Source organism: Juglans microcarpa x Juglans regia, chromosome 6D (genome assembly GCF_004785595.1).
Source record: "Juglans microcarpa x Juglans regia isolate MS1-56 chromosome 6D, Jm3101_v1.0, whole genome shotgun sequence".
Classification (NCBI taxonomy): domain Eukaryota; kingdom Viridiplantae; phylum Streptophyta; class Magnoliopsida; order Fagales; family Juglandaceae; genus Juglans; species Juglans microcarpa x Juglans regia.
Window position 1 is genome coordinate 1,639,826 of NC_054604.1, and position 21,113 is coordinate 1,660,938.

Sequence of the window (21,113 nt, forward strand, 5' to 3'; positions counted from 1 at the left end):
CTACCATCTTGAAATAAAATAATATTTTTTTTGAAATATTTATTTTAATTTTGATTTAATGTATTTAAATTTTTAAAAAAATTATTTTATTGATAAGTTATAAATAAATTGTAGTTGGGTTGTTATTTTATCATTGCTCTTCTTTCAATATCATGAGTGGCCCATTTTCTCTAAATTCCCCCCTTTTTTTATTTGTATTTCTTTGATCACTTTGTGAGCAATTTCAGGAAAAAAAAAAAAAACAAAAAAAAGATCATGACATGATCAGGCCGAGGAAGAGGACGGGGCGGGCCCCCGTACTTTATTCTCCTCTTCCTCGGATGCATGCAATAATGGGATTTCATTTCAGCCTTTTAAAACATACATGTCGGGCGAGGCCCGAGGGATCATCACCCTTTGGGAAGAAATTCCTGTTTATGGGCTGTTACTGGTTAGGGCCGAAGGCGGCAAGGCCTCATCATCATACTCACAAAAGCCCAACCTAATCATTCTCACAACACGAATGAATATATGTTTTGCATGAATTAATGCTTGAATCATCACCGTTCAAACTGCCGATAAAGATACGTAGAAAGATTATCCAAAACGTTTTACTTGTGTCTACCATTACGAAGAGGTCTCCCATGTTTTTCCAAAAAAAAAACAAGGTCTTGTGGAGTGGGTAAGCAATCATTGCAAAATCATTTTAAAAATAAGTAGAGTCTATTATTAAAAAATTAATATTTTTTTTATATAAATTTTATATTTATTATTTTTTTAAAGAGATTACACGGATTGATATTGTTTCTTTATTTTATATATCCTATCTTAGAGAAAAAAAGATAAATCCAATGAATGGTATGCAAATATCATTTCTTTGTAAAATATGTTTTTTTTTTTTTTTCTTTCCCATATTTTCGATTTCAGTGAAGAAAGGGTCGACGAAACCACCGTACTTTATTTATTTTCAGGAGGGAACTGTAGCTTTATTTATTTATTTTAGATAAGGATGCTTCTACGAGGCTTGAGTCAGCAGCTGCGTGGAGTTATTGCGTACAAAGAACAGGTTGGCCCCGACACTTTCTATTGTTATTGTTAAAATAATAGTTGGGCAGACATGCAATAGCGTCAGTTTCATCACCTGTTCGATACCAATGGTAGGTGGTGTTTTTACAACTAAATCGTCTCGAATTTATATTGAGAATATTGATAAAAATAAAATAAAAAAATAGAAATTTAAGTTTCGAAGTTTCAATTATCTTTATTATTTAATGGGTATGGTTCGTGAGGTATTATACTATGCATATAAGGAGAAGAAGTGAACTCATAACGCTAGATATTATTTTAAAATTATTACTTTTAGTCACGTTTATTAATATGATAAATTTTAAGTAATTTTATATGTCAAATATTTAAATAGAAACAACTTGAAATATGTCACCTAATAAATGTGATTATCAATGACGGAATTTAAAATGAAGAAAAATATTTTTTAAAATAAATTATTTCTATTCTTTTAACAAAATTCATCGTCATAGATGATGTGGCAATGATAAGAGAAATGTCGGTTAGAAACATGTTGACCACGCTATGGAATTAGAAATCGATTCTCATTCTAATTTTGATTTGGTATTGTTGGAAAGAAAGAGGGAATAGTTGTGATGAACTTGGCTGGCATAGCAATCGATGGACAACTCATAGATGGAAGGATGAGAACGAGTTACATTCCACGTCAGACTTTTCCATTAGTTAAAGGCCTCTTTCTATGCTCCAAAAGCCGCTTGTTTATTAATGCTCGGCCTTAACAACAGCTCCTCGGCCCTTGGGGACGATGTCGTTTATCCACTCCACGTCGGATTCCTAAACAGATCATCCTTCACAATCCTAGATGGATAGATATCTGGCAACTTTCCAACAAGGCAGGCAAGTTGGCAAGGGGGTATACATGGAAACTCCGATTACTGTCTGCTCTGGGACAGTGAATATTTGGACGCACCCCACGCGCATATGCTTACAAATTCTGAACACTTTTAAGCCAAAATTCAGGTGACAAAAAATAAAAAAACGAATTAATGAATATAAATGTGAGAAATGCAGAAACAGTTTTTTTTTTTTTTCCTTATGGTTCACAAGCTAATAATTTTATTAGATTCGTATTTGAGCGACGTGTGTATTATACCATATTCTTTATAAGTAATCCTAAGTACAAATTTCAAATAGATAAATTTGATACAAGTTTTTTTTTTTTTTTTAATAGCAGGTTTCACTACTAAAAATAACCTTTTTTTTTTTTTTTTTTTTTTTACATTTTTACAAGGACTTATATAAAACTTGTATATTTAGGACTACTTTTTTACTAGGACTTATATAAAGTGGAAGAATTCCTAGTCACGAACAATCACCCCAATTTCAACTTTACAAAGAGTTTTGTCAATTGCTGTATCACAGTTGATCTTTTGTGCTTCCTTCGGGGGTGCTACCTAGCAACAATTTTGGCTTGTGGGGGTTGCAGCATTTGTTGTATTCTTGAGGGCCAATTTTTGAAGTCATGCAAAACCTGTTTTGATTGCATCACCAGTCTACTAGGATGCAAAACTCTCCACCAAAAACAAATGAGTTCCTTCTTAGCCAAAACTTCCGAGCTATTGCTATTATCTCTTCCAATTCCACGTGATCCTACGTTTTTTGTATCCTTATTAAGCATTTCTCCCAAACATATTTTACTGAACTACTATCCCACAAAAGCATGCTCAATTGTTTTGATTTCATTGATGCATATAGGGTAGTTAAGATTTTCAACCACCTTTTTCTTGAACAAGTTTATTTTGATTGTGAGAGAGCATCAAGACAGGCTCTCCACAAAAATATTTTTTCAGCATTTGGAATTCTCAATTGCCATATCTTGGACCAACTTAATTGGTTGTTGGTGCAGCTTGAAGATTGTCCCTTTATTCGATTTTCTCCTTTGCAGAAAATAAGCATTTCTTATTGGGAACTTGCCATTTGCAGTGCATCTCCACACCATTTTATCAAGATTGTTGCAAGGACTTACTAGTATTTTGCATAATATCTTACCTTTAGAATTCGAGAAGACTTCCTTTACTGGAAGGATATTTTGCATCTCTATCCAACAGGACATCAACTTTTTCCTCTTCATTTAAAACCCTCATTGCAGATTGGATTCTGAAAGTTACATTGAGGGGGCCGCTTATCTTTCTAAATTTTGACAAATTCCTCATTCTCAATTCTCTATATTATTCCTTATTCAATAAGGTGTCTTGTCGCCAGGATACTTCTCTAGACAAAGGATGGATTCTTAACTTAGACTTAAGGAATTTAGGCTCAGGGAAGTATTTGGGTTTTAGCACCTTTGTTGCCAATGAGTCAGGGTTCTGCACTAATTTTCATCATTGCTTGACAAGCATTGCAATGTTGGAATTCTCCAAATCTATGAAACGAGTCCTCTTATAGTCTTTGCCTTACCCACTCCAGGTAACCAGTGAGTCTTCCCTTTATTCTCTCTCTAACCCCCACTAAAAGTTATGTATAATTCTGTTAATTTTCCTAAATAGTGACTTGGAAAGTTTAAAACTCCCATACAGTAGGTTGGAAGAGTTTGTACGACAGATTTGAGTAAAAATCCCGTTCTAGCTAGGGAGAGAAACTTCACCTTCTAATTGCTAAATTTATTCCTCACATTATCCTAAATACTCTTGAAGGACTTTGATCGAGATTTACCAATAAGAGGAGGTAGTCCCAAGTACTTTTCATAAGAATGGGAGGATCGAACGCCTAATATATCCACAATGATGTCTTTGAGTTCTTTCTTGGTATTCCTATTGAAGAACATTGAGGTTTTATCCTTATTAAGCCTTTGACCTGATGCCCTCTCATAAAGTTCCAACAATCTTAGTGGTCTGCTCCACTCTAAGGAATTTGTCTTACAGAAAAGTAAACTGTCATATGCAAAAAAATAAATAGTTAATGTGTAATTGACCTCAAGAGATTGTAATTCTTGTGATATGGTCTGAAGTCTCTGCATTGTTGAGGACACATAGGACTTCAAAGTTTAGAATAAAATAGGTAAGATGATAGAGAGTCACCCTGCCCAATTCCTCTTATTGGTTTGAAAGCTCTTTAAGGGGTACCATTGATGAGGATATGGTATGAAACTATACTAACACATCTCATTATAAGATTAATCCACCTTCCAACAAAACCCACTTTTTACATTACTGCTCTTAAAAAATCATATTCTACTACATCGTAAGCTTTCCTCATATCAAGTTTCAATGTTATGAAGCCAAATTTTCCATTCATTCTGTTGTTCATAGTGTGCATTGATTCATAAGTCACAATATTGTTGTTCGATATCAATATTACAGGAAAAAATGTACTTTGGGTTGGAGAGATAATCTCACGAAGAAGTAATTTCAGTCTGTTAGTTCGCACTTTTGCTATGATCTTATGAAGCACATTGCAAAAAATTATGGGTTTGAATTTTGAGACTTTGGTAATAACTTTGGTCTTAGGAATAATAATTATCTGTCCAAGCACACACACATTTTCTTTTCGTAGAGCGTTTCCCCTCCGTCAAGCAGTGCCCCTTGTATTTGTCAATTTTTGTCAAAGATCCAACTCCGGTAAGCTTATATTACTCTCTTTTTTTATTTTGTTCATCGCTTAATAAAATGGAAGATTTCATGTGATTTTAAGTTTAGTTATTATTTATCATTAATACCATCTGTCCAAGCACCCGCATTTAGAATGTAAGAGCTGCTGCTACACAAACATGTCAACTGACTCCAGTGATCTTGACAGAAAGTTGTTGGGAATTTGAGAATTCCAATAGGTAATGCATTTTTCATTTATTTAAAGGTAAATAGTGAAATCTTAAAAACACATCTCCATCTAATTATTTAAAAGAAGGGTATTGCTCGGCTGCCGCCAGCTTTGAAAGCTGGGCGTGCCGGTAGCAGTGATTTTTTATTTTTATTTTTATTTTTTTAATATATTTAAATATTTTTAAAAAATAAAAAATATATTAATATATTAAAAATTAGTTTCTTAATTAGTAAATAAAAAAAATTAAAAAAATTAAATATACTAACATTTTCCTCAAAAAGAAATCTATAATACAATTTTGTTATCTATATTTAACTTTCGTTTAGATAATGAATTAAGATAAATATAGAATAAAATATTATTAGAATATTATTTTTTAATATTATTATTATTTTAATATTTGAAAACAATAACTATATTTTTAATAAAAATTTAAAAAAATTATAATAATTAAATAAGATAAAAAGAAAAATTTTTTATATTCAAACTGGACGTAATTTGACACTTTTCATCAATGCATAATTAATTATTTTATGAATTTCTCTTCCACTCTCCTTTTTTATTATATCTTCTCATTTCCTTTTTTCAGATTTATTTTTTTAAACTATTTAAAAATATAAAAAAAATAATGGGATATAAAATGTATTTGAAAAGTCATTAACTAAAATAAATAAATTAGTCTCTAATTATTTATTTTAAATAAATAAATTGATCTCTTTAAGCTGATTTGGATGATGTAAGATCAGATGACAGAAATGTTGTAATAGCGCGTGGAAGTGAGGCCGAACGTTTTGTCTTTTTTCGTTTTTGTTTCGGTGCTTAAATAGTTAAATTGCTGGATCGTTTAATCCACCTCCCGAGTCCCGCTGTCTATAAAGCTGGGAACAACCAGCCTCTCTCCCCGAGTCCCCCTCTCACGACTAAAGACAGACAACAAAGACAGACAACCAAATCTCTCTCTCTCTCGCCAATGGAAGAAAATCAAATCACGTCTCTTAGCATTTCCGAAGATCTGTATGGCCTTTATACTGCCACTGCACGGGAACTACCGAAGCCCGACCTCCACATCCTCACCTCCGGTGCACTTCGCATCCCTGTGCACTCTAGTATCCTGGTATTCTACCACTAATTCCGTTCTCTCATTTCCAGAAATCTCTCTCTCTCTCTCTCTCTATTATTTGCCCAGCTCGAATTGATATCTGATATTTCCTTCGTGTTTTAAATTTTTTTTTTTGGAAAAAATGAAGGCTTCGGTGTCACCGGTGCTGGAGAATATGATAGACCGGCCACGCAAGCACCGGAGCTCCGAGCGAGTTATTCCAATTCTCGGAGTTCCTCGCGACGCCGTAGTCGCGTTCCTTCGCTTTCTCTACTCCTCAAGGTTGGTATAGGTTGGATGGTTTGCTTCTTCACGCAATCTCAGCCGTCGATCTCTCTCTCTCTCTCTCTCTCAGAGCCCCAGTACCATCTCCACGGAATCCAGCAGCCGTGACATTTGGTTCAAATGTTACGGGCCTTACGGCCAATTGGATTCTTCACAAATTAATTAAAAAAAAAAAATTCATCTGGTCGGTGATTGATCAAATGACGAAAGTGCCCCCATGATGCAGGTGCACGGCAGAAGAGCTGGAGAAATACGGAATTCATCTACTTGCAATGTCCCACGTGTACTATGTCCCCCAGCTGAAGCAGAGATGCTCGAAGGTTCTGGTGGAAAGGCTAACGATTGAGAACGTGGTGGACGTGCTTCAACTCGCGAGGATGTGCGACGCACCCGACCTCTATCTCAAGTGCATGAAATTGGTCGCCAACCATTTCAAGGCCGTGGAGAAGACCGAAGGGTGGCAGTTCTTGCAGGATCACGATCCTTGGCTCGAGCTCCAGATTTTACAATTCATGGATGAAGCCGAATCGGTAAATCATCCTCATTCTATCTTTATATATATTTTCTGAAAATTCTCATTTCAATCATCAAATTAAGATCACAAATTACCGGCAATTAATATTATGATGGTCGGATTTGAAAATTACATTAACAGAGGAAGAAGAGAACAAGGAGGCTCAGGGAGGCGCAGAGCACGTATCTGGAGCTGAGCGAGGCAATGGAGTGTTTGGAACACATATGTACGGAAGGGTGTACAAGCGTAGGGCCTTACGACGCGGAGCCGAAGAAGAAGAAGAAGGAGCCGTGTAGCAAATTCTCGATGTGTGAAGGTCTGCAGCAATTGTTTCGGCACTTTGCCACGTGCAAGAAGAGAGTAAACGGAGGGTGCTTGAGATGCAAGCGCATGTGGCAGCTTTTGAGACTGCACGCCTCAATCTGCGACCAACCCGATTCTTGCCGTGTTCCTCTTTGCAGGTAATTATATCAAATTTAATAACTTTTTTTTTTTAATTAGTAAATGTCTTTTAAGATACCTTTTATTTAAAAAAAAAGGATTAGGACCATACGACATGAATGATACTCATCTGGACCATTAATTAGTTGGACGGACCACACGAGTTTGGCTGTATTGTATCATGTTTGGACAAACCAGACTGGCTAAATAATTTCAGAATTGAACCCTTATGCTCTGATTTGTTTTCAGATATTCTAGATTATTTTATTATTATTTTAAAATAATCTAGAATACTATTTATTCTGAACGTGAACTTATCATTTTTCTGAAATACAGAGAATCTAACCAAATACTTGTGCTTCCAATTAATAAATATCTAACCACATCTACTTTTGTCTTTTCTTAATGTAATATGTGGTCCATTTAATTCGCATGTTTTTTTTTTTTCTCTCCCATTTACCTAACGATGGCTAGCTGGCTATGATTATTCCGAGTCACGTCAAGGGTTGGGCACTGATGTTGTTGTAATGGGGATGTGTGTGGGTGCAGGCAATTCAAGCTGAAAATGCAGCAGCAGGAGAAAAGGAAGGATGATGCGAGGTGGAAGTTGCTGGTGAGGAAGGTGGTGTCAGCCAAAGCAATATCTTCCCTTGCTCTGCCCAAGAGGAAAAGATCAGATCAGGAACTACAACTCCAAGATCAGACCCACAATCATGGGATTAGAAGCTTCAGATTTTAATTAATTAATTATTAGTACTGAGTTTTTTGTTATTTAGTTTCAATGTATTCACTCAAATAGGCATGTGCATGGAAGGAAATCGTCATGTCCTACTGGTTTTAAATGGAGGCATGCCTATTCATCATGTCCTATTGTGCATGACATGTTTTAATCAGTACAAACCAATAAAAAGGTGGTAAAAAGTGTTAAGTACTGGTTGCTTGTAATCTCTCTTATTTATGCAAATCCTATGTTACCTAAAATGATTAATTTTGTTGAAATTTGTCTTTCTTTTTTTCGAACCCATCAATCAAATATTTTGTAGGAAAATAAATTTATAATATTTATTGTTATTCGTATGAATTTATAAACTTAATTTCAAATCTTATAATAATAATAATATTAAAAAATAATATTTTATTTAATTTTTAAGTTCCGATGTCAATCCATTTCCCATCTAAACAGATGCCCCAAAGACGGATATTTATTTGTGAGTGGCCTCAATGGTTGATATTTGTTTGTGAGGTGTGGAAGATGTTTTAGCAATTGTCAAATCTATCTGTGAAAGATCTCTAGCCTCCAATAGTAGTTGTCAAATATGTGGTGTAGTTTTCAGTTTTCCTGGACGTCTGTTTACTTTCAATATCTGCAATCATCGCATTGGTCAGATTGGGCGGAGAGATTGACATTTGCAAGACAGGCAGACCGAGTGACACGTAAGTTTGTCAAATTCAAATATCCTCTCGTACTCTGCATGCAAAGCTTTATTTACATAATTAATATCATTACTAGTAGGACTTTGATGGTTTCCCTAAATCTAATAATCATTCCTGGCAGGACTTTATGCCTGATGGCTGATGGTTTTCTTAAAAGTGGATCCCTTTCTTTTTTTTTTTTTCATTTTCTTTTCTGCCGTCGCCCTGAACCTAGAAAACGTGCAACAAATGCATGTTTGGAATTTGGATTTTATAAAAAAAAAATTAATCTTTTAATAGTATATTTCTCATTTTTAAAATAAATACTTAATATTTATACAATTTATAACTATATCTAATATTATTTATGTTGATAGAATCGTGGCCTATCAATTCGTAACTATATCTCAAACCAATTAAATTTTAAAGATCTTAACCCAAACGACTAGCTGGCCTATTCAACACACTTGTGAGAAGAAAAAATCTATTTATCCTCATAATTTTTATCATCTTTTCATCATTTAATGATGTAATATTAGATAATAAATTTACAAGTGAAATGTAATAAATACTTTTCAATCACCTAATACTACATCATAAAATGATAGAAATTGAGATGATGAGTAGTATTACTCATTTATTTGGTGCTTGGTTGCTGGGTACTCAATCAATCATTTATTCAATGGTCAAGTTCAAAAAGAATATTTAATTTGGTTCAAATGGTAATAAGATATACCAGGCACTATATTAAAACCCTAATATAAGTTAAACTCATTTAACTACTACTATTTGATAGCTAGGTAAAAAGCTTGCTCTTTATAAAAAAGAAGTATTCAACTTGCAGCTCAGAGATTGTATCAACTAATTAAATACAATTAAATTTTATATTATAAAGATTATGTTGGTTTTTATAATTTTATGACATGAGATATCTAAGAGTGGAAGATACCGCGGTTGGAGAATATTATCAGGAATATAATGTTTAGGTTTCTAATACCTAAATTTTCAACATATTCTAAATCTGTTCCATTTTGACATTTGGACTGAACTGAGTTTAATTTTAAGCTGAATCTAATATTTAAATACTTAACTCTCAAATCATTAAATTCATTTCAACTCAAAATTTCTTTACATATAGAATCCACAATCCTTTTCAACTCAGCAATTCTTTACATGAGGACCCACAATCTTTTTTAACTTTCTATAAATCCATCTAAACTTATCTTCATTATTTCAACTCATTACTATTCATAAAAAACTCAATCTATTTCAACTCAACTCAACATCTAAACGGAACCTAACGAATTGTCCCTAACTCTTTGAAGGAATTTTAAACTTTCAGACTCTAAGCCTCGAGTGGTATAGAGATGAAAACTTAATTAAATATTTAATGTGTATTTAACGTTGAAAAAATTTATATAAATAATATGTTATGAATGATATGGGAGCTATTTCATGACTCAATTTTTCTTATGGGAGCTATTTCATGACTCAATTTTTCTCTTACTTTGAGCTCTTAAGTTGGAATAAAAATAAAGAAAATGCTTTTCATTACATTAGAAGGCTAAAGGCATAATTAGTCCAATCTGTCTCCTCGTGTCTACCAAGAGGGTGAAATAGTGTTGGGCAAAAGCAAGAAAAAAAATGGCAGCTTTAGACCAGCTGGTCGTGTAAATTGGTTTGAATATGGTCATTGCAATCTCACAGTGTCAATTTGATTTTTTTTAAAAAAAAAAGTTGTATAACGATGATAAAAGTTGAAACGTGCAGAGAACGATGATGTTTCCTTGCAGTAACAAGGAATCTTCTCGTGGCCAATGTTTTAAATGCACCTCTCAAACCTTTCTCAGCAGCCAGCCTCCTGTCCATTCACGAGATACTGGGTTAATAATTAAATAAAAAAAATTATATTTATTATTTTTACACATCACATATTATATATAATTTTTTAATTTTTAATTTTTAATTTTATTCTCTTATCAAATATGTGATGTATGAATGATAAATAGAAGAACTCAATTAATTTAAAAAAAATAAAATAAAATAAAATAAAAATAAATAAAATAAGTGTGATGTAAAATATTAAAGAAAAAGATAAAGAGTATACTAAATACATTTTTAAAGTATATAAATCTTATGCACTCAATTTAAAAAAATTAGTGAGTCCGTCGTTTAAAAAAATAATTATTTATTTATTTATGTAGATATGAGATTTATTTATTTTTTTTAAAAGAATATACGGAACTTCAACATCCGATAAGTATATAGCAGAAATTATTTGAATTTTCTCATAAATGATTTTATTTAAAAAGTAGTTATTTTTTTATTTTAAGGTGTATGGGATACCAACGAACCTCATAATCATAAGAGTGATGAGGGAGCATTAACGCTTAGAATATCATTGTTGGTGGAGATATGTACATAACTTTTTAGTATCGTTTATGATCATTCGTGGTGATCAACAGGGACCTGATCTTTTGCCTTTTATCAACAACAATGTTGCAAAATAGCTAAACTGCATGGCCCTTTTTGACCCAATCTGTCCACCACGGTTTTTGCTATATACTTGATTAAAGGGATACGATGAAGTGTCACTTATAACCTCCATTAATGGAATGGTTAAAAGGATCAACATCGTCAACTCTTACACTCTAGTACTCGAATATATATCACACTTTCTTAATCTATCTATATCTATACTGAAATCATCACTTGTCTTAAAAGTTTAAATGGAAACAAGTAAGATATTTAATTAAATGGATAGATTATAGAGTCAGGATTCGAACTCAAGATATCTACTTTAATATTATGTAAAATCACCGCTAATTCTAAAAGTTTAAGTTGATAAGAATCAGTAAATTTAATTTCTTGTATTATATTTTTAATATATACTCTATTAAAATAATCTCTTAACGGAGAAAGAAAAAGAAAACACTGAAAATTCCTTGCAAACTAATATGACTTGATATCATATATAGTACCTTAAATCTATTTTAAAATAAAAAGAATTTATAACTTAATGCACTATTTCAAGTTATGATCAATTCATACACAATTTAGGGCTTTTTATGAATAATTGGTGTATAGACAGCCTAAACTTAAGATTAGTCCAAGTAAATACCCAAATGCACACTGGCCCTTCTGAAATTTATGGGCCCTTTTATTTGGTTGTGGACAATAAGATAAGTTGAGGGAGCTTAAACCCAAATTAGTCAGTTTTCAGGAAAACATGACAATGAAGATGCGCCTTGTATTCGTGTTTGTGATTAGGTTCCTTCATCATATTCCTACTCTTTGGAGAAGCAGATTATGTCTGGCCTCAGAATTAAAGGAAGCGTATCATCAACAGTACCTTGAAAAGAGATCGAGGATGTAAGGGCACAAAACAGTCTGCTGAAAAAGGGTTACACTGACCCAATCAGATGCTATGGCTGAAAAATAACTTATGATGCTGTGTTTGGAATTCTGATATATATGTTGGGGGTATTTGCATGGAACTTCAGGCCGTTTGGGGCTGAAAAAGCTATTATTGTCTGTATTGTGATTTGGGAATCGGGAATGTTATAGATTGAGCTCATTCCCTATTGTATTTTCCTGGAGTGTTGTCTTTGTTTTGAGTACCTGTATTTTCTTGAGTAGACATGCTGATGAACATGGTTGTTTCTACTATAATGACTTTTACAAGCTGGTTTGTTTTGTTTTTTTTACTTTGAGTGATAGCAACAAAAGTTTGAAAGATAGCCTTCACTCACTCAGACATGTCTTATTTGACATATTAGGATCAATCTCTTAGAAAACATTATTTGTTCATGAAAACCATGAGACATGCAACTTTTAACACCAGAAACAACAGCTAGCTGAGTTTGAGCAAAAGGCGAAGTCAATGGTGAGTGTTTGTCTACAATTCGTCTTTAGCAGGGGAAGATGAAGGTCCAACAGGGTTAGTTGAAGAGTTCTTGATGGGATATGAAGCTTCCATTGCTATACCACACAGCCCCTCCTTCTCAGAGATGCCGCGCTGCATCCTTATGTAACCCTTCTCTCCCCATTCAGGTCCCCAGGAGTTCTTCACTATCCAGTACTTGGTTCCATCGAGGGTTGTTCCATAGCCTACAACTGCAACTCCATGATTTAGCTCTGTGCCACATTTTCCTGTAAAAACCCCCTGCAATCATGAACAACAAAATTAAGAGAGAAAACTCAGTTACAGTTGTTTTTTGAACTTTTAGCCACTTTGGATGATTAATCAAAGGCACCTCCGAGTAGAATTGGAAATCAGAACCTCCAGCATCTATGGCTACGGATACAGGTTGATTTGCAGCTGCTTTAAGTAATGCATCCTCATCATTATCAGGTACATTCTCATGCCCATCAATTGACACTGCGGGATAATTTCCCTGCAAGATGATAACAGGCCTTAAGTATTAATCAACAAAATCTGATTTGAGTTTGAGGGCAACAAAAAATACAAACCTTATAAGCATCACAAGTTCCATCTTCTGCTTCGTAAGGATAATTAGTTTCAGTGGTTATGCCCCCCTTTCGCTTGATGAACTCAAAAGCATAATCCATTAGCCCTCCATTGCAACCTTGATTTTGTTTAGTGTCACAATCTATCAACTCTTGTTCAGACAGAGAGACTAGCTTATTGGTCTTGATTTGATTAATACCCTCCACCGCCACCACAGTTGAAAATGCCCAGCAACTACCTATATAACATTGACAACAACTACATATTACAGCAAAACTACTAAGTCATGTGGGTGCGTGACAAAAATGAGTGTAGGCAGATGAAAACAAGAAATAGTTCTGTTATTTACGAATAGATGTGTAAACACACTACTTACTGTGAAACTCATTATTTATTTATTTTTGTTTATATTGGCTGACGTATCAATAGTCTTCTACATGATAAGCGGGCTTGAAAATTGATTTGTTCAAACAAGAAAAAGATGCAAAAACTCGGTGTAAAGTCGTTACAAATGGACATGTTTTCCTTACCACAACTTCCTTGATCCTTAACACTGGTCACAGCACCTTTCTGCCTCCAATCAACAGAGGGTGGAACACTGTTCACCTTGTCGTACATAAAGCTCCCACTCCCATGTTGAGCTCCTCTGAACATCCTGTGGTGCTTAACCTTGGAGCCTGCATAATTGCTCCTAAACTCATGGTTAGTCATGTCTGCAAACTTGTTCAATTTCAGCTTATATGGCTTCTCCATCCTGTTAGTGTTGTGAACATGCATTACATTTTCCTTGAACACATTGAAACGCTTGTGCTTCTCACCAAGGCTCGTGGACACCGTGTGGTGGCTCCTCCACCTCTCATACAAGTCCCATAAACTTTCCTCGGAAGCCAAATCTTTGTCGCGAAAATCAAAACACTCAACCACCCCAAGAACCAAAGCAAGCAAGAGAGCACCCCAAAAGAACTTCATTTTACAATTTGCTAGGATTCAACACAAGATCGGAAAATGGAACCCCTTGGCACTGCTTTATATAGAGAAACGGAATAAAAGATTGAGAAGCGGACAAAAGAAACAATGTATCATAAATGGAGAGGTTACATGTAACTTATCGGCATCAACAATTTCCTGTAATCATTGAAAAACGACCAAAAGAAAAGGGTTTAAGAACTATGTCGAAGCAGATAAGTGGGTCAGTTTCACATCTGCAAGCAAAGTCTTGTGTGTAAACGAGCTGATTCACACATATATACCTTTGAAAGTGTAAGAAAAAGTAGGACCAGAGTAGTTTTGCAGGTAATTAGAGGTTAAATTTATGACGTAAAGATGCGTGCTACGCAGAGAGACGAGGAGTATGGTTATTGGTTACTTCTGTAATGGCTTTGAGCCATGACTTGTTGCAAGTGGGAAATAAAGTCCTTATAGCTACTCTTATCTTTAACCGAAACTCAGTTGGTTTGAAATGGTTTTGACGGATTTATTAGTCATAAAGTGAAAAAGCAGAGTGAAAAATGAGAAATTCTGTAAGTAATCCTATTATTATATACCGACCATATTGATATTGCAGTTGATGAACTTTAACCGATGATGGAGTTCTTCAAGGTTACACGTAAAGAAGAAGGAAAAGAATGAAAAAAACTCAAGCAAAAGAGAATACGTGAGTTAAAAAAAACTGAAGAGAGAGTCCATATACCACCATATATATCATCTATGGGAATGATTGCATCTGGACCATATTACTGTTGTTATTTTGTTTTCGTTTTTCTTACAACTTTGCTGTGTACAAATTTGCATTGCGGCGTAAAGAGTATATTGAAGAAATTTATGAGTCTAATTCATCTCATAAAACCGGTTCTATAAGAAAGAATTGTTCATTTCTTACAAACATGCCCAAGATCTTGTCTACAAGTAATATGAGATTATTCCTCAACATATACTTCAACACCGCTTAAATGATAAATTTTGATTTGTAAGAGATTTAATTTTTAAAATTCTTGTACAAATCAAATTATGTAAAGTTAACCACGTTGTTGCAGGTTGCAAATAGATTTGATTTCGATTATAAATTTTCTTTTTAGTTACAGTTTTGCAGTCATGAATACAAGAGTGACATAAGAAAGCTCCGAGTTTTGTCGCATAGTTAATTACTTGGTTTTGCCTATCCAAGTCTGTTGGCCAATGTAGCAAGAATCACAAGGCCCCCTTCACTATCAAATATTCTTTCACGAAACTTTTCCATTGGAAAACGCAACCCATACTGATAACACCACCTCCTAACCGCAAAACTGTAATCATTCCACTTTAGAGTTTTGAGGCATTGCTTGCAGGACAGTAGCGTGGTGTGCTGGGCACCGTCACTTACTTCTACAGTTACACGTAACACATGCACACGAGAGAGAGAGATTGTACGTTTTTACTCGTTTCTTGATGGCCACAAAGGCCCTTAGTTTGGCAGAACTTGAGTGCAAGGCAATTTCCTTTGGTAGGGACCAAAAATGACTCGATTTCCTACAAGAAAATAAGAACATGGGTGTTTTGCGATTGTAACCCATCCCCTTACAAGGAAACTATCAAGCTACAAGCCCCGATTTCTGGTAAATAAAGATGATTTCGATAAGCAGTTGCTGTATGACATCCAAAATAAACCTCAATTCCAGTGCACGGCTAAAGGAGGAAGAAAAATGAAGCCGGTTCTAAAGTACAGGTTTATTGCATACTAGCAGAGCCATGAGTGGTTACAACTTACATTCAGCCATGAAACATAAACTCTAAATGCACTAGATGATAGAAGATCTTTTTCCTTTCGTTTCTTCTCTTGAGGGAGAATAAATCACAGATACGAGTTTAGAACAATGAACATCTTACACCAACCCCACACCAAGTTAGCTTGTATACAATGTGTATATTTACCGTATGAAAATAAAGAGAGAAGAACTTGGCCGGCCATCTTGACACTGAGCATTACCAATTTACCAGACTCCATGTCCCCCGTTTATCATATTGACACCAAACATATCATGACCAGGTACAAATAATTCCATTCTTGTCTGCTGAGGCTAGAGGTTTCCCGATCCCACTCCACGAGCAACACAGCACAGGAGAAGTGTGTTCCCTCAGAGTGCTGACAATATCAGCTTTAGAAATGGACCAAATATAAACAGCTCCATCGGCGGATCCGGCAGCTACATAGTTGTCATCTGGACTGATACAGGATCGGCTCCAATTCGATGCCACTCTGTTTCCCGTCGCTCTAAGTGTGCCACAAACTTCTAGAGATCGCATATCAAACAAATTATGCAAGTTGTCCCTTCCACTAGTCAATACTACATTTCCATTTCGAGACAAAGAAATAGATGTAACAGCAAGTGAATGTGCAGCAACTTCACTAAGTAGCTTTCCTGAGTGAATGTTCCATAAACGAAGATTCCCATCAACATGACCAGAACAAATGGTTTGTCCGTCCATGCTGAAGCAAAGAGCATTACAGTTGCTGGGGAAAATGATTGTGTTGATGCAGTAACCCTTATTCAAGTCCCAAACTTTTATGGTACGATCGTAAGCAGCACTGACAACATGACGACTTGATATTTTGCTTACATCTACAGCACAAACTTTATCTGTGTGACCAGTAAGAGTATGGCGTACACGACCTGAATTGACATCCCATACATATAAGTTGTTTGAGCTGCTTGCTGCAATAACAGATCTATTATCATGGGTAATGGTAAGATCGAGAACAGAGCCAAGGCAACCATAAAGCGTATGACTTAATGTTCCAGTGCTCGCGTCCCACATCTTGATTGATCGGTCCTGTCCTCCACTAATCAGTTTGGCAGAATTGTACTCGAACAATATGGAGGCACAACCACCTTCATGGGCATGTATCCTCTGCTTGCATAGGGAGGGAACAGTTGACTCCACAAAGAATTCGGCACCATCTTCATTTCGGCGAACTACACCATCAACCTGCTGCCTAGCAAGATTTTCTAAACCACTAGCCTTGAGCCGATTAACCATTTCGTCATAAAGTGCATTTGCCTAAAAAGATCATATAAATTTCAAGCAAGGAAAGGTTACTTGGTATGTACAGAAGGTAGAAAATAAATAAACCTAAACTCATCTACAATCAGGGGAAACTGGAAAAGAACTCCAAATAGCATCAATAATCAATGTTCATTTTTTTTATTGGTAAAAGAAAGGTTAGGTTCGCATAAATAATCCATGTTGATTAATAATGGCTTTCCACATTTTTCATAAGGTAACATAACTCTTGAATTGTTGAATAAACTAAAGAATGACTAACTCAAGAAGGCCTAAGCCACATCTAGTCCTACACCCAGAAAGGGCCAGTCAAGATTACAATTGGAGCTCCTTAAGAATCATTGCAGGCCTATAACCCAAAGAAATACTTTTGAAGGCAACGCCTTTAACTAAGAAGAATTTTCTTCATATACCAGAAGACTATAAAAATTGACAAATTTAGAATTAAAATAATGAGGACACCAAAATTGATTACAGCACCAATTAACCGCCCTCCCTCCCTCCCTCCCTAGTAGCCAATTATGTATTGCCATTAAACTATACCTAATTTCAATTCCATGCTTTAATTTGCAACATGACAATAATACCTCATTGAGCCGTTCAGCATCCTGCATCTTCTGCAGCATCCAGCGATCAACTAACATCTTATTTTCAGCCTCGGCATTCTTAGCTTTAATAGTCATCTCTTCCAGTTGCGCTTTGAGTTGATGGTTCTCACATATAAGCAATTCTAAAGCTTTTATCTTTTCTTCCAAGTCTGCCTTCAATTGAGAACATTCATCCCTGCAGCATGTAACTAAGTTGGAATCATCCCTTTTTTTTTTTTTTTTTATCAGTAAATAAGATTTTATTGATCATAGGAATAGGCAAAAGCCCAAGTACGTGGGTCATATACAAGAGGATTGCCTAGGAGTTGGAATCATCCATAATCCATTCACCCAACGCCGAGAAAGTCTCAAGAGTAGTATTGGTCTAGTGGTTTATTTGTTTATTTTATTTATTTATTTATTTTTTGGGGGGGGGGGGGGGGAGGGTTCAAAAGTGTCAAAAAATGAGTAGAAGGTAACCTTGTTTGAGTCAACTCTGCCTGGAGATTTGAGACTGCTGCTTCTTTCTCTTGAAGTGAGGCTTTTGAAGCTCGGGATTCAGCTACTTCAACCACAAGTTGCTCGGACAACCGAGATTGAGCTTTGTAACATTGCTGGAGTTCCAACTCCAGATTTTCTGCTTTCTCTTTCCATTCTGAGCCCTTAAATATCATGCACAAGAAATCTCAATTCGAAGTATTCAGAATTATTAAAATGAACATTGCAAATGGCTCAAAAACTAGGACTGTATCGAAGGGTTTGAAGACGAACTCATGGTGGTGCTTGCAGCCACTTCGTTGGAATTTCATGGGAAAAGTTTGAAGAGGAACTCAGTGTTGTTTGCAGCCATTGAAACTAGTAGGAGCCCAAAAGACAGAACCTCTAGCCCTAAATCAGATAATAGGGGTCTTAGAGAGATAAAAAGGCTGACCAGCTCTATTAATTATGACTCAGATATGGTAGCTCCACAGAGGCAAAGTTATGGGGAAGAGCTTTTCAGTTTCTTCATGAAGCTCAAATTGTTATCTTGGAATGCAATGGGCATGAATGAAGAGGATAATCGCCATAGATTGGGAATTTACTTAGAGAACAGAAAGTCAATATCAATAGTCTCCAACAAACAAAGACGAAACGTATGCCACAAAGTATTACATATAACTTGTGGAGCTGCCAGCATGGAGATTGGTGTGCTTTGGAATCGAGGCACTTAGGGTGGTATTTTGCTCCTGGCGGCAGAAGGGTGATTGATAAACTTTATACTTGTGTCAATGCCGTTGCATGTTCTTCTCAAAATACTGAAAAACACTTCACTTGAGCCTTTGCTAGGGGTTTAAGTCCAAATTGGTGCAAGAAGTCTTCTACAGGAAGAATTTTGCTGGCCTAACAAGGTACTGGGTCCGAATGGTTACTACATGAATTTTTTCAAGCTTGCTGGAATGTTGTAAGAGTAAGGCTAGGGACAAGCCCCAAATGCACAAGCCTTGTGCAAGCCTTTTATAAAAAAGTGGGCCCCACCAAGAAAAAGTGAGTTTTTTCACACTTTTTCATGGTGGCACTTTTTTTCTAAAAGACCTTTGCGAGGTTTGTACATTTAGGGCTTGTATATATCATTATTCATATCGTAAAAGAATATATCACAAACGTTTTTCATGAGTTCATAGGGAAGGCAAACTTGAATGGAGCCTTGATACTACATACAGTGCCCTTATTCCAAAGATGCGGAGGGTGGTTGACATCAAGGAATTTCGGCCATTTAGCATTGTGGGTGGCACTTATAAGATTTTGCAAGTCCTCACAAATAAAGTAAAACTGTATCGGAAAATTTTATCTCCAATTCACAAAATGTCAAAGGAACAAATTCTTGATTTAGTTCACATTACTCTTCAATGTCTCAACAAGATACTTTTTATATATATATATATATATATATATATATATATATATATAAGTAATGCCTCGGCAAGATGTGACATTGAGATTACCAAGTTTACTTTGCAAATTGGATATTGAAAAGGCCTATGATCACTTGAATTGGGGATTCCTACTTGATTTGTAGTGAAAATGTGGCTCTAGGGAGAAACAACATAATTGGATAGAGCCTTGTATTTCCTTGCTGCATTTTTATGTGTTGGTGAATGGTAATCCTACGTCGATTTTTGATAAGCACTTGAGGATAATGAGAGGGGGACACCTATCACCTATGCCTTTTGTTTTAGTTATGGAGGTGCCGAGCAGGAAGAACTACTGCATCAAATGGGAGTCTGCTATTAGGCTTCTCTGTGAGTGCAGGAAATGGACAAGGAAATTAGTGTTTCCTATATTTTGTTTGTCAACTACACTTTAATATTTTGTGAAGCAAACTCTTATCCCCTTCACCAGCTACGGTTTTTATCTCTATGTTTTGAAGCAATTTTCCTTTGAAGGTTAATTTGGCAAATTTCGAATTGCTCGTGGTTAGTAGTGTAGAGAATGCCATCAGTCTTCTGGGTATCCTTGGTTGTAAGATGTCTGCCTTACCTATGTAGGTTGTGAGAAGTCAGTGCAGGAATTCAAGACTATATTTTTGAGCAACTTCTAGTTTCCAAGACTTTCAAGGTCTATTCTCTTTTTTATTTAGGTGCATATCTTGTATACTTCCTGTGTATTGGAGTAGCACCTTTTTTATCCAATAAAACCTATCGTACTTATCAAAAAAATTCACATATACTGTTCAGAAAACCTTTCGCCTAATTTATGTTCAGAAAATTCATATGTACTGCCAGTTTTGAATTAATTTGCTGTCCAACGAACACCAAATCATTGTGCCCAATGATTTGCAAGTTCAACAGCAGAAGAAATTGAAAAATAAAAATCTTCACTTTTGAAAGGGGATCGGGGCCCCCGCCGGGGCTCGGGGGGGGGGGGGGGAGGGAGAGAGAGAGAGAGAGAGAGAGAACCTGAGAGGCGATTGGTCTGGAAAGAGCGATGAAAGCCGGAGAATGAGCACCTTCTTCGAGCAAATGCCGCTTCCGTAGAGACTTCAAAGCGTGCTTTATCGCCTCCCTCGCTATCTGGTCCTGTGACCTGGAAAGATTCAGCACCGTCATTCCCTCTACCATCGGAAAACAAACGGAGAACTCCATTCAATATGTTCAATCTGAGTGGAATTGAACTCAGGTGATTTTGTATGAAAAAGACTGTAATTTTCTTTTCCTAAATTTTCTCATATATTTTTTCTTTCCTTGTGTTTTCATAGAACCAAACAAAATATTAACAAAAACAAATAATAGTTTCGTTTGAATATAAGTTACAATGTGTACTTACATAATTAATCAAATCGGAAGGTATCTGAGCTACCGATTGTATTAGGGTTGGGGGAGTAGGAGCTGTCGTGTTCTTCAAAGAGTACTGTCTCGGGGAAAGATCGACGCAGAGTGTTACGTGGACGTAAGACCATTTCAG

At 35.6% G+C, this 21,113-nt stretch overlaps 3 protein-coding genes across 4 annotated transcripts; 1 reads left to right on the plus strand and 2 right to left on the minus strand.

Moving 5' to 3' along the window:
• Nucleotides 1–5,673: 5,673 nt before the first annotated feature.
• On the plus strand, nt 5,674–8,050 carry LOC121235181 (BTB/POZ and TAZ domain-containing protein 1). The gene is made up of 5 exons (XM_041131464.1): nt 5,674–5,938; nt 6,072–6,205; nt 6,435–6,738; nt 6,864–7,183; nt 7,713–8,050. Exons 1-5 carry the CDS (start codon nt 5,795–5,797, stop codon nt 7,900–7,902), a joined length of 1,092 nt encoding a protein of 363 aa, XP_040987398.1. The 5' UTR covers nt 5,674–5,794; the 3' UTR covers nt 7,903–8,050.
• A 4,171-nt stretch (nt 8,051–12,221) lies between these two features.
• LOC121236075 (vignain-like) lies at nt 12,222–14,228 on the minus strand. Its single transcript, XM_041132566.1, has 4 exons — nt 13,578–14,228; nt 13,050–13,285; nt 12,833–12,973; nt 12,222–12,741 (listed from the first exon to the last, which is right to left on the minus strand). Exons 1-4 carry the CDS (start codon nt 14,014–14,016, stop codon nt 12,475–12,477), a joined length of 1,083 nt encoding a protein of 360 aa, XP_040988500.1. The 5' UTR covers nt 14,017–14,228; the 3' UTR covers nt 12,222–12,474.
• A 1,571-nt stretch (nt 14,229–15,799) lies between these two features.
• LOC121234665 (autophagy-related protein 16) lies at nt 15,800–21,113 on the minus strand. 2 transcript variants are annotated; one of them, XM_041130701.1, is made up of 5 exons: nt 20,976–21,113; nt 20,609–20,735; nt 18,153–18,334; nt 17,673–17,868; nt 15,800–17,082 (listed from the first exon to the last, which is right to left on the minus strand). In XM_041130701.1, coding segments are annotated over exons 1-5 (1,530 nt in total). In that variant the 5' UTR covers nt 20,978–21,113; the 3' UTR covers nt 15,800–16,059. The 2 variants fall into 2 exon arrangements, with proteins under 2 accessions (XP_040986635.1, XP_040986636.1); XM_041130702.1 differs by lacking the exon at nt 20,976–21,113 and having other exon boundaries at nt 18,153–18,560; nt 20,609–20,741.

Bases quoted from the DNA above. Each gene is read 5' to 3' on its own strand.
- LOC121236075 (XM_041132566.1), bottom strand. From the start codon at position 14,016: ATGAAGTTCTTTTGGGGTGCTCTCTTGCTTGCTTTGGTTCTTGGGGTG. The intron at 13,286-13,577 runs GTAAGGAAAACA...AATGTTATATAG, and splicing joins TAAGGATCAAGGAAGTTGTG to GTAGTTGCTGGGCATTTTCA. The intron at 12,742-12,832 runs GTGCCTTTGATT...TCATGATTGCAG, and splicing joins ATTTCCAATTCTACTCGGAG to GGGGTTTTTACAGGAAAATG.
- LOC121235181 (XM_041131464.1), top strand. From the start codon at position 5,795: ATGGAAGAAAATCAAATCACGTCTCTTAGCATTTCCGAAGATCTGTAT. The intron at 6,206-6,434 runs GTTGGTATAGGT...CCCATGATGCAG, and splicing joins CGCTTTCTCTACTCCTCAAG to GTGCACGGCAGAAGAGCTGG. The intron at 6,739-6,863 runs GTAAATCATCCT...TTACATTAACAG, and splicing joins TCATGGATGAAGCCGAATCG to AGGAAGAAGAGAACAAGGAG.
- LOC121234665 (XM_041130701.1), bottom strand. The intron at 18,335-20,608 runs GTTCTCTCTCTC...ATGATATTTAAG, and splicing joins CCAGACCAATCGCCTCTCAG to GGCTCAGAATGGAAAGAGAA. The intron at 17,083-17,672 runs GTATTATTGTCA...TGATCTTTTTAG, and splicing joins ATGCTGAACGGCTCAATGAG to GCAAATGCACTTTATGACGA.